General features: G+C 50.5%; 5 protein-coding genes across 5 annotated transcripts; 3 read left to right on the top strand and 2 right to left on the bottom strand.

The window, feature by feature from the left end:
• Nucleotides 1-18: 18 nt before the first annotated feature.
• On the bottom strand, nt 19-1,627 carry BDV59DRAFT_210314 (acyl-CoA dehydrogenase family protein). Its single transcript, XM_073695570.1, has 4 exons — nt 1,037-1,627; nt 755-982; nt 616-705; nt 19-562 (listed from the first exon to the last, which is right to left on the bottom strand). The coding sequence occupies exons 1-4, from the start codon at nt 1,527-1,529 to the stop codon at nt 63-65; spliced, it is 1,311 nt and encodes a 436-aa protein (XP_073544291.1). The 5' UTR covers nt 1,530-1,627; the 3' UTR covers nt 19-62.
• A 123-nt stretch (nt 1,628-1,750) lies between these two features.
• Nucleotides 1,751-4,788, bottom strand: BDV59DRAFT_186369 (putative protein kinase). The gene has a single exon (XM_073691015.1). The coding sequence runs from the start codon at nt 4,221-4,223 to the stop codon at nt 1,908-1,910; it is 2,316 nt and encodes a 771-aa protein (XP_073544290.1). The 5' UTR covers nt 4,224-4,788; the 3' UTR covers nt 1,751-1,907.
• BDV59DRAFT_186368 (NAD(P)/FAD-dependent oxidoreductase) lies at nt 4,783-6,587 on the top strand. The gene has a single exon (XM_073691014.1). The coding sequence runs from the start codon at nt 5,235-5,237 to the stop codon at nt 6,462-6,464; it is 1,230 nt and encodes a 409-aa protein (XP_073544289.1). The 5' UTR covers nt 4,783-5,234; the 3' UTR covers nt 6,465-6,587.
• Nucleotides 6,588-6,804: 217 nt separating this feature from the next.
• On the top strand, nt 6,805-10,699 carry BDV59DRAFT_186367 (DNA-directed DNA polymerase delta POL3). Its single transcript, XM_073691013.1, has 4 exons — nt 6,805-6,892; nt 6,963-7,496; nt 7,550-9,732; nt 9,784-10,699. The coding sequence occupies exons 2-4, from the start codon at nt 7,104-7,106 to the stop codon at nt 10,520-10,522; spliced, it is 3,315 nt and encodes a 1,104-aa protein (XP_073544288.1). The 5' UTR covers nt 6,805-6,892; nt 6,963-7,103; the 3' UTR covers nt 10,523-10,699.
• Nucleotides 10,700-10,857: 158 nt separating this feature from the next.
• On the top strand, nt 10,858-12,168 carry BDV59DRAFT_186364 (uncharacterized protein). The gene is made up of 4 exons (XM_073691012.1): nt 10,858-11,008; nt 11,088-11,249; nt 11,339-11,345; nt 11,406-12,168. Exons 1-4 carry the CDS (start codon nt 10,886-10,888, stop codon nt 11,987-11,989), a joined length of 876 nt encoding a protein of 291 aa, XP_073544287.1. The 5' UTR covers nt 10,858-10,885; the 3' UTR covers nt 11,990-12,168.
• The last annotated feature ends 380 nt before the right edge of the window (nt 12,169-12,548 follow it).

Genomic DNA, 12,548 nt, shown 5'->3' with positions numbered 1-12,548 from the left:
AACAGTATTTGAGTGTTACAGGCCAACATGTACAAACACGCAGTAAACATACACCTCTGCACCTACAGATTTGATTTTTGGAGAGCCTTTTGCCTCGACCGAAGAGCCTTGGTCTCTTCCTTCAACGCAAGACCCATCATGATCTCTTCGCTCCCACCACCAACAACGTGAACACGGGCATCACGGCTAATCTGCTCGATACGGGCGCCCTTGCCAGCCTTGTTGTATCCGGCACCGCCGAGGATCTGCTGAGCTTCACGGACACTTTTCTCTAGTGCCCTGGTAGACATCACCTTAAGCAACGCCGTCATACCCCCGATACGGACGTCATCAACCGGCCGGTCCTTAGTCAGTTCGATGATGTGTACAAGCTGTTCCATGAACGCGTATGCAGGCTCAATCATGAGACCAAATTTGAAGATCTTCGACTGGATCGCTTGCTTCTGGATCAGGGAGGACCCGAACGTTTCGCGCTGAATGGCGTAGTTGAAAGCATCCTCGGCGCAAACGCGAGCGAGGCGAAGAGAGGCACACGCAAGACCCAGGCGTTCCGGGTTAAAGTCTACGTTCTATTAGCATTTAATCCCGAACTCCATGTATTTTGGGGGCTCGCACTTGACATGATAAGAGCGAAGCCTTTGTTCTCCTCTCCGATGAGGTGATCGGCAGGGACACGAACTTCATCGAACTCAATGAAGGTTGAGCCTATGACAGGTCAGCACATACCCAAACTATCAGTATAAGAACCATTTACCGCTGGCATTGACGCCCGAGTTATACATCCGTCGACGAGTCACTCCAGGAGCCGTCAAGGGCACAACAAGCAAGCTGATACCGGACCGCCCGGGCCCGCCAGTCCTTACAGCAGCCGTGCAGTAATCAGCCCAAATACCATTCGTAATCCACTTCTTTGCCCCATTGACAATATAATACTCGCCGTCGCGCTTCGCTGTCGTCCGAATATTCGCGACATCAGATCCCGCTACAGCCACGTTAGTCGATGACAAAATACCATTATCAGACAGTCAATCCTCACCGTCAGGCTCCGTAATCCCAAGGCAGAATCGAATATCCCCCTTTGCGACCCTGGGAAGCCACCTGCGCCGCTGCTCCGCTGTACCGAATCGTGCAATAGGAGGACATCCGATCCCGTTTCCTCCACCAAGACCCCAGATCACGCCGACGTATCCAACGCGTGTGAGCTCATCGGCCACGATCAGCCCGCACCAAGTATCCCATTTCTCGCGCGGGACGTTCCCTGGGAGCGACAGGCCTGCCGAGTCCTCCTCAGTTGTCAACGGGTGGACGATTCCGAACCCGAGTTCACAGTGGCGACGACGGACGGCCTCCGGGACCTGACCAGCTGCTTCCCATTCTGCGGCATAGGGAGCAATTGCAGAGTCGACGTAGTCCCGGACATAAGCACGAAGGTTATAATGGATGTCGGTGTAGTAAGGGTTTTTGACGTCGAGCTGCGGGAGAAGAGGCTCGCTGTAGGGAGCCGTTGGGGGGCGGATTGGCCGAGGCATGGCTGTTTGGAACTATGTGAAGTAAGGATGCTTATGCGGAGATCGCTGCAGGATAGATTATGTGCAGTGAAATAGACTAATTAATACAGCTGGGAAAGTTCGATCCTTAACGGTGTCAACAATGCGGGTGGGTTTATCTTATCTATTCACATGCGGGGAGCTTTTCCCCTACAGATGACCGAGGCCCGAGATGAAGGCAAATCAATATCGCATAAGATTATGTGCTTCATTACTAGATGTATAATTTAATGAGTTGAGTTTACAAGACATGCTCATGGTTCTAATACATGCAAAATAATGCTCCTCTACCTCCCAGGTCAACATTTCTTCATAACACTTCGTCAGTTCATAATACACGAGACACCCGTCGGGCCCTTGTCAAGAGGTGGCTTGTTCCTGGGCAGAAGCTAAAATCCGCTGTAGGCAATTCGCGACGTCCGATGAATGCCAACGTCGAGATGGGAGAGGCTCCAGCATCCCGGTGATGCATCTCGTCAACGACTCTGCGACAGACATTCCATCTCCAAGCATCGTGTCCCCCATGTCAATCTTGCGCGCAAAATCACCGGGAAACGAGGGTCGCCTGGTGAACGGGCTCGACTGCGGTTGTTCATGTGGTCCACGCGTGAGATCATTCAAAACCATCTGACGTTCCATTTTCGTGTTTAGGCGGTACAGCAGTTCAAACAGAATCACGCCGAGGGCGTAGATATCTAGTGACTCATCGATCTTGTAGCATGCATGTTCCTCATCAAGTTCAGGAATACCATCCAAATCTCCAATATCATTCGTTATCAACGGAGGGCGATAGAACTCGGTGCCAACGATACGGTGAATCTTTGAGTCGTGGTCGACGGAAGAATTATCGTTGAAATGGGAGATATCGGCCACAAGGCCAAAATCACCAATTCGTGGGTGGCAGTACCTAGGCATGGCGGATTCTGACGACTGGCAAGAAGCACAACCATCAAGGTCGCGATTATCCGGTGTGGAGAGGAAGATGTTCGCAGGCTTCAAATCCCGATGGACTATTCCCTTGGAATGGAGGTAGTCAACACCAGACAATATACTTAGCATAAGCTTCAGCGAAGCTACGAGATGGAAGCAGTGGCGTCTGGGTATAGAGTTCTTGCGGTCTGAATCGATCTTGGCCGCCTGTGGGTTAAGATAGGAGCTAAGAGATATAGGGTGGAGAGACATTTGAATGTGTAGAACGACAGCAGGAATCTGTGGTTGGTTCGCACGTCGCTGTATCTGGAGTCTGGATGGGTCATGACTGTAACCATCGGTGAAGATGTCATCAGTGGCCCCGAATGTCGACATCGGACCATGCGAAAAGGCATGCATGTCGCGCGGGATGGATTCAACCTCGTTATCTTCTTCCCCTGCACTGCGACAAGAGCTCTTCTTTGATGAGCGTGAAGTAACTGTGGCATGGCTACTTCTCCGCCTAGATCGATCAGACATCATAGAATCCGGCTCCACAGAAGATTTTATCTGAGCGAAATCGGTGCTTTCCGAATCCTCGAACACAATTCCAAAGCTCTGGCTGTCACTGGCTTCGTGGCTCAACAGATCGTTCTCCTCTTTGTCGGGTTCCTCTTCGAAGGAGTCATCATCCTGAGGCGGGGGCATATACCCAGAGACATGCGCCTGTTCCACCCATGCTCCATAATATCGTACGACGTTGGTGTGTTCGAGTCGAGCAAGAGTTCGGATTTCCTTCATAATACCCTCGAGTTGATTTTCACCCCCACCTTGCAGCTGCTCAAGTCGTCTTTGGCTGAGTGGGATCTTTTTCACTGCGTAACTCTGGCCATCGATATGGTTCTTTACATGATAGACTTCACCAAATGAGCCCCGACCAAGCATATGGACTTCGGAAAATTCCATCGCATAACGCGACAGCCGGAGACTGGGTGGCGGACTCTCAAAGAGCGAAAAACTGACAGGGGAACTGCTCAGCTTGGGAAAGGTTTGGGTCGGTAAGCGCCTCAAGTCAAGGCGGATATCTTCCAATGGTCCAATCCTCTCAGCACTGGTAAGCCGTTTCCCGATATCAGCTAGCTTTGGCCGGCGAAGTTGGGGCCGCGATGGTCCAGCATGGTCATTTGTAGAACGCATATGAGTCTTCTTCGCGCCTTTGGGAGCCAGGACTATCTCTCCAGTAGCACCAATGGGAGCACGGTCCGGGGTCTCACGCAAATTGAGGTCCTCTAATGCAGACACGCCCAGGACGTCTAGGTTATCACGATAATACTGTCGTGTGGTTCCCCATTCGTCGTTCTCAACTCCATCTGGCAATACGCCATGTGAGGATAGAAATTGAGATTTATAGGCATACATCTTCTTTCCGAGATACTGGACTTCTGGGGAATCGCGGGTGAACCGCATCTGAGAGCCCGGCTGGGCATTGAGAAGGTCGGCAGCCCGACTCATACAATAGAACTCTAGAAGGGCGGCTGTCATTAGGTTTGCGTGACCCTCCGGTTCGACATCGCGCGGATCTTTGGGAGTGGCATGGCCCGAGTAGTGCTCGACATTTTCCCCGGCTAAAAGCGACGGTGACTTCGTACCCTTTCCGATCGTCCTTGGTTTGCTCCCGGAGGCAGTGGGCGCAGCCGCGACCACTTCATGGTCGCTCTCGTCTGAGCTATCAGAAGAAATTTCCGCGGCGGATCTGAACATTGACATTTCGAGACAATCAATGCGTAGGGTTGATTCAAGATAAGGTAAGCATCAGATCCCCGGCCGAGGCAGAGCCATGTAAAAAGAACACGGCATCGGCCATCTAGCAACAGTCCATACGAAAGGATCGTGCACAGTTAAGCCCAAGCGCGGTCAAAACAAAGAGAGTGGGCCCTTAAAAAGAGTCATGCAGTCTTCGATTAGTCACAGGGATGAGGTTCCCAGACCCACTCTGTGATCAAGAGATGTCGTTCGAATTGGTGTGCAGGTCGTCCAGGAAGCCAGGGTGTCAATTTCGAAGGAGGTGATCAATTGTAGGAACGGTAATTAGATTCAATTTCGAGAATGAAGCTGCTGGTCAGCCTCAGCAGGCGGCTCGATTCGATCCGATTCTAAGGACAGATTGATGTCTTCAGAAGGGCGGAGACTAGGCAGTAGCGGAAACGGGAAGCCGAATCAGCTAAGTTGAAATGATTAGGCCGGTCCAGAGGAGGTCCGCATGACGAAATGGCAGGTCTCGGCCGGGGGGAAGGAGGATAATTCGGCGGAGGGCGTAGTGGTTCTTCGCATGAGGCGGCGAAACGGACAAACGAGAGAAGTCAATTATGTGGAAAAGATCAGATGTGGCGGACAACGGCGCTGCCTCAGGCAACAGCTCCTGATCAGGACTAGCGCAGGGCATCCAACTACTTCTTTCGCCTACATGAATTGACAAGACTTTTGACATCTCACTAACTTGACTGTTCTAAGCACAGCAGATCACTACGATTCTGCACCCTCGCTTGAATTTCGGACTCGCAGAAGTCTCCATCCATGGAAACGCCCCCGCCAATCTTATGGTCGGGAACTGTCGGGACCCCACGTCGGAGACAGACGGGTGTATTCTTAAGCGAACATGAGGGGCTCGCATCGAGGTATGGGGAAATGTCTCGGTATATAGGTCTGGAGAAAAGACACTGGTGGCGAGAAGGCGTGACTTAAATATCTCTCTACATCACCCGTCGGCATGAAAACAGAATGACTCGTCACATGGTGCTTTCTTTCAAGCATCAACCCAACAAGTTCAACATGGAGTCTCAATACGATGTCGTTATCATCGGCGCTGGTATAGTCGGCTCCGCCATTGCTTACCATCTCGCCTCCACAGCTGGCGAAAAGAAGATCGCTCTGATCGATCGCTCCATTTCAACATTGAGAGGCTCTACCGAGATTGCACCGGGCTTCGTGGGCCAATATAATGAGTCTGGTGTGCTCACCAATCTGGCTGTCGAGAGTGTTAAAGAATACACGAGGATCCCTGGTGGATTCGAAGTCGTCGGCGGGTTGGAAGTCGCTACGGCGCGCGAGGGGGTCGACCGCTTACGGTCCAGGTGGGAATCGGCGACAAAGGCTGGTCTTGCCGCCGAATTACTCTGCTCGGATCAGGCCGTGAGTTTGGCGCCCGAGCTGATCAAGGATGACGTTCAGCTCGCCCTGTATTTCCCCGGTGACGGTGCAGCAGATGCCAGGAGGATCACCTCGTTCTACCAGGGAGAGGCACGTGCCACTGGTGTCCAACTTATTGAAGCTGATGTTATCGAAGTCCAACAAGCGAACGGTCGTGTCAACGGCGTAATCACGACCGCTGGGTCAGTCCAGGCAAATACTGTCGTCGTCGCGACTGGTATTTGGGCACCACAACTTTGCAAACTCGATTTCCCTATCCCAGTCGTCCCTGTTGCACACCCATATATGTACGGGGCCCCGCACGAGCCGAAGCTTCGGAGAGCCCCTTGGGTGCGGTGGCCGGAGCATGTCGTCTATGCTCGTGATCATGGCACACACTACGGTCTCGGTTCCTATGATCATCGACCGATTCCAGAGGAAGCCAAGCTAAGTGCTGTCGGCAACTGGATCCCGGAGTTCGACGAAACCTTGAATGAAGCCCTCCGTCTCATACCCGAACAAACAAGCCTAGCTCCGCAACAAAAGTTCAACGGTATCTTCTCTATGACGCCAGATAATATGCCATTAGCTGGGAGTGTGCCCTCTGTCGATGGACTCTTCGTCGCTGCTGCTGTTTGGGTGACGCATGCAGCTGGGGTTGCTCGGTTTATCACTCAGATGTTGAACGGAAAACCTGTTGACCACAGCATTAAGACGGTGTTAGACCCGGCCCGTTTCCGGGGACAGGATGCAAGCGCCCTGACGCAAAAATCTCTGGATGGCTACAATCATATCTACAAGACGCAGGAAAATGGGGCATAGCAAGGGACATATAGGAGCCTCTCCATTTGTCATACGCATTATATATTTTCATGGAACTACTTACGCATTGATGAACATGAGCTATTTTGGAGTAGCATCAAAACAATGAACTATATTACATACTCCATAATCCAAATTATTCAATATAACACATGAATGTAGCCTCTAGTAGGCCAAGGGAAATTCTCGATTTCTGTAGTACGCAGTAGGTACTCCGTACTTCGTACTGGCATGAAGGGCCGTAGACACAATGACGTCACCCAGACAGGCTCTTATATGTTTTTACGCTCAAGGCGTAGGCCCCCTGGCTTGGGAAACAGTCAGACACAAGTGCATTTAACAACAAGGTAAAGATCCTCTCTAAAACTAATAGATGAGGGCGATGTGCCCATAGGGATTAGCTGGGGAAATGGAAAGGGATTGGTCACGTGAGTACCGACGCGTGGAGCGGCACGTCCGCGCGACGAGACACGAACTTGCATTAATTATTGCCCGCAGGCGCGACACTGCTCCATCCATCGGGAATCCTCTGATCAAATTCCATGTCTTTAAGAACCACCGTCCTCTAATACTTGTCCTCTGTGGTGGGACTAAACAAAAGCTCCGAACTATCACTTTTGATTCCACGCCTTTTTCATCATGACGGAGGCTGTCGCGACGCCCCAGAAGCGGGTGCTCGGGGATGCTACTAACAACCAGCGCGGCGTCTTGAAATCTCCCGACTCGATGAAGAAGCGCAAACTCGACATGGGACCCTCGGCCAAGGTCAAGCCGCCCAGCCTCAGCGGTCAGCGCAAAGTAGGCTCGAGCCAACCGCAGAAAAGCCAGTTTGAGGAAGAGGTGCTGGAAAAGTTGACGCAAGACATCTCGGAACTGAAAGACAGCAACTCTGAAAAAGACCAACAATGGGAGCGCCCACCACTAGGCGAGTTCGACCCAAAGAAGGAGAATGTCTGCTTCCAGCAGATCGATGCTGAGGAGGGAACGCTGTTCGGGGGCAGCACCGCTATTCGACTTTTCGGCGTTACCGAAGTATGTCTGCGTGCCTACCTCATATTACGTTTAATCTAACAGTCGTCAACTAGGTCGGTCAATCGGTCTTGCTCCATGTCACGGGTTTCCAACACTACCTTTATATCGCCGCGCCGGCCGGATTTACGAAGGAGGACTGTGACCCATACAGAGCCTTCCTCGAGAGTCGAATCGGCAACTACGGACGCACCATCCAATCGGTGGAAGTAACTCTACGGGAGAACATATATGGCTTCCAAGGAAACCAGAAATCATGGTATCTGAAGATCACCGTCGCAGATCCGAAACTTATTGCTAGAGTGCGCAGCGCTCTCGAGAATGGCGGCTCGAACATGAATTACAAGGGCCTCTGGAGCACAGAGGATGCGGGAATCCTCACATTCGATAATATCCAGTATCTTCTGCGGTTTATGATTGACACCGGAATTTCTGGCATGTCGTGGGTTGAAGCGAAGGCAGGAAAATATCGCTTTCTCACACAGGAAGACAGACAGTCGAACTGCCAAATCGAAGCAGTAGTCGACTACCGGGATTTGATTGCCCACCCTCCCAACGGCGAATGGGCCAAAATGGCGCCCCTCCGTATTTTATCCTTCGACATCGAATGCGCTGGCCGAAAGGGTATCTTCCCCGAACCAAATCAAGATCCGGTCATCCAGATCGCCAATGTCGTGACCCGGTATGGAGAATCGAAGCCGTTTGTTCGCAACGTCTTCGTCATGGATACATGCAGTCTCATCGTTAATACCCAAGTCCTGGAATTTGATCAGGAAGAGAAAATGCTCATGGCATGGCGGGACTTCTTGGAGAAAGTGGATCCTGACGTTATCATCGGGTATAACATTGCCAACTTCGATTTCCCATACCTTCTGGATCGTGCCAAACACCTTAAATGTGGACGGTTCCCCTACTGGACGCGCCTGAAGAGTACGCCTTCGCAGGCCAAAGAGACGAGTTTCTCCAGCAAACAGATGGGTAATCGTGACACGAAAGCGACAAATACAAACGGACGTATCCAACTGGATTTACTGCAACTGGTTCAAAGGGACCATCACCTGCGCAGTTATACATTGAACTCTGTTTCCTACGAATTCTTGGGCGAACAAAAAGAAGACGTTCATCATACAATGATTACAGAGTTATACAACGGCACTCCAGATTCACGACGCCGCCTTGCCGTCTACTGTCTCAAGGATGCATATTTGCCCCAAAGGCTTATGGACAAACTAATGTGTCTGGTCAACTACACTGAGATGGCCAGAGTTACGGGTGTTCCGTTCAACTTCCTACTGTCCCGAGGCCAACAGGTCAAGTTCATCAGTCAGCTCTTCCGGAAGGCTTTGGAGGAGCAACTTGTTATCCCGAATAGGAAATCAAACGATGAACAGGACTACGAAGGTGCTACTGTCATTGAGCCGGTCCGTGGGTACTATGGCGTGCCTATCGCGACACTTGATTTTGCGTCTCTATACCCATCCATCATCCAGGCACACAATTTGTGCTACACTACTCTACTGGACAAGGGCAGGGTCGAGAAGCTGAATTTCAAGAAGGACGAAGACTATATTGTGACGCCCAATGGTGATATGTTCTGCACCACTAAAGTCCGAAAGGGTCTCCTCTCTCAAATTCTCGAGGAACTGCTTACAGCCAGAAAGAAGGCCAAGAAAGAACTGGCAGTCGAAACCGACCCCTTCAAAAAGGCGGTGTTGAACGGACGACAGCTTGCTCTCAAGGTTAGCGCCAATAGTGTGTACGGTCTCACTGGTGCTACAGTTGGAAAGCTCCCGTGTTTGCCAATTGCTAGTAGCACAACTAGTTATGGACGTCAAATGATCGAAAAAACGAAGCAGGAAGTTGAAGCCAGATACACGATCGCCAATGGATATTCTCACGATGCGAAGGTTATCTACGGTGATACTGACTCGGTAATGGTCAAGTTCGGTGTCAACACCTTGGAAGAGGCGATGAAACTTGGACAGGAGGCTTCCGAGTATGTTTCTTCCAAGTTCATCAAGCCTATCAAGTTGGAATTCGAGAAGGTTTACTTCCCATATCTTCTCATCAACAAAAAGCGGTACGCTGGCCTCTATTGGACGAATCCGAATAAGTACGACAAGATGGACACAAAGGGTATCGAAACGGTCCGCAGAGATAACTGTTTGCTTGTGCAGAATGTCATCGAGACAGTGCTGCACAGGATCTTGATTGATCGAGACATCGACGCTGCTCAAGAGTAAGTGCTCAAAGTGCCACTCATAGCGAATTGCTGCTAATGTAATCATAGTTACGTCAAAGAAACGATATCGGACCTCCTCCAAAATAAGGTCGACATGTCGAAACTAGTCATCACAAAAGCCCTCTCAAAGGATGACTATAAGGCGAAGCAAGCCCACGTCGAACTGGCTGAGCGTATGCGGAAGCGTGATGCGGGTTCTGCCCCTACCTTGGGTGACCGTGTCGCGTACGTTATGATCAAGGGTGCGGGCGGATCCAAGAATTACGAGCGATCGGAGGATCCTATCTACGTCCTCGAAAACAACATTCCCATTGATACGAAGTATTATCTGGACAACCAGCTGGCAAACCCTCTCGGCCGTATTTTCGAGCCCATCCTCGGAGAGAAAAAGGCTAGCCAACTCCTGACCGGTGAACATACCCGATCTATCTCTGTGGCAGCACCGACAATGGGCGGCCTGATGAAGTTTGCTAAGAAGACACAAACCTGTTTGGGCTGCAAGAAGCCTCTCTCAGGCAAGGAAGAGATGGCCGGAGCGGTGTGCGTACATTGTCGTCCCCGCATGGGAGAACTGTACAGTCGATCCTTGAAGAAGGTTTCCGATCTCGAGGTCAGATTTGGTCGCCTCTGGACCCAGTGCCAGCGGTGTCAGGGTAGCTTGCATTGCGAGGTTATTTGTTCTTCTAGGGATTGTCCCATTTTCTACATGCGCATGAAAGCAAAGAAAGACGTCGAGGATTCACAGAAGGAGCTCGCACGGTTTGATTTTGATGCTGGGGCCTGGTGATTGTCTATAGGCATTTGGAAATTAAGGAAGAGGGTTGTATGATTAATTGTTTACTGGGCTGGGGCATTGTTACAAATGGCGTTGGACATGAGGCATGGTTTAATGATGTTGTTTATTTGCCAGATTGTATTTGACTAGATACCGTACATTTTGATCCTGAATGGATGCGTCGAGGTGGACACGTGTAGCATGAGTTTCAATGCTAGGGGTTTTGTATGAGCGTAATCTCAGTAAGTGTTCCGAAGGATGCTTCGTGTTCGCTGGCCCGTCTTGGCGGCGTGGAGAAAGCTACTCCAGGTACCGATCACCTCTGCAGAACCTTCCGCTTAATTGAACGTCAGTAAAACACAACATAGGGATAAAATGCCTTCAGCTGGCACACAACCCCCATTAAACCCCACCGTGGAGGAAGACAGGGAAGATAGCACTGGAGGAGTGGAAAACAGAAATTTTAATAATAATCAAAACCCGATTTCATGGTCAGAGGTGTGTATTAAGATCAGATCAATCGTCACTGCTTTCACCCCTCGTGGCTTCCCAGTCGCTAAGAGAAATGCCTTTCCAGTTATGTGCGCAACATGAGGAGATGCTGTCATCACATCTGCACGTGCTTAACGCTGTCAGAGGGAACGTCACCACGGATAGTGGTGCCTTCCAAATGGCTACTTCTATGGCCAGGAAAACAGACAAACTGGTGACTCAGTTCAAAGTTCTGAAGAAGCAGATTGTAAGTCTAGTCAGATATCCTATTAATAGTTTACCAAATTTTGGGAGGGCATAGCGGGTGGTGTTAGGATTATGCTAATTGGACTATAGATGACAAGTAAGCCCTACGTTACCTTGCGCGGATTTGCGCTACGACGGTTTGACTGATTCCTTTCAGACCGTCCATTGTCTGATGTGCCAGGAAAATCTTCCACGGAAAGTTCGAATGGAGGTCATTCTACGTCGACACCGTCCGGTCACGCGGCCAATCCTCGAAAGAGAAGAGGCCGGCCGAGCGAAAATAATTCGGAGACCGATAAGGAAGCTACAAAGGGCAACGCACATTGTGTCGTCACAGGCTCCCAAAAACGAAAACGTCTTGACCTGGCTATTGCCGGGGACGAAGAGGACGTTCGACGTGCTACACCCGTATCCGCTGAAACAGAGGATATCTCCGAAGAGGTTCAACGGCGGCTGGAAATCAAGGAAGAGCAACGACGAAAGCGCGATTTGAAGTCGACGAAGGAGAAAAGAAAGCGGTTGAGTTCTGATTCTGCTGGCGGTGGATCTTCCCCCGCCTCTGCGTCGAAGGCCAGGAAAAGGTCCAAGGTTGGGATGAGTGTTGATCAGACGATTACCGTCCCCTGGGAGGACCATGGGAGGAAGAGAGCCGAAACGAACGATGACGAAGGGCCAAGTGAGTCGACGGAGGTGAGACGAGAGGCGAAGCGGCGCAAGGAAACAATGTCGATGGCCTCATGACCACCTATGTGATCCCTATGTCACTGAATGACTCCTTCCGGCTCGATGTATTCCAATGGGAAGGGGCATGGGCTCCTTCACCTATGGTTGGACGATGTATAGAATACTTTTAGTGACTCGATCCCGACATATGGGACAACAGACTTTAGAAATACCGAAATATATCCAAAGTATCCTTCTAAACATCTCCTAAATTTAGTATAGGCCGTCAGAATGCAATAAAACACTGCTCATTTCTACGCTTCCTCAGGTACCCCTCCTCGAGTATATACAGCCCCCCCTTGGCCCACCTCCTAAGGAGACCTTCTTTCCTTCATCATCACCCCAGATCTTCTGTCCGCTGCCATATCGCTCCAATACCACCACCAAAACACCGCCTCTTTACCACTTTGAAGACAACCTGACACAAGAGCTTGAGACAACTTTCTGAATTCTCCAACCGCAAAAACCTGATCTCCCCCCCAAAAAAAAGAAAACCGAAATCAAAAATAATAAAAAAATAAACCTTTTCTACAAAATCCGCAAGTCTCAATCCGCAAATCTCAACACTTGTCTCTAT

The sequence above is a fragment of the Aspergillus ambiguus genome (genome assembly GCF_047715705.1).
Source record: "Aspergillus ambiguus strain CBS 117.58 unplaced genomic scaffold BDV59scaffold_41, whole genome shotgun sequence".
NCBI lineage: Eukaryota > Fungi > Ascomycota > Eurotiomycetes > Eurotiales > Aspergillaceae > Aspergillus > Aspergillus ambiguus.
This window is presented reverse-complemented; position numbering and strand designations above follow the sequence as displayed.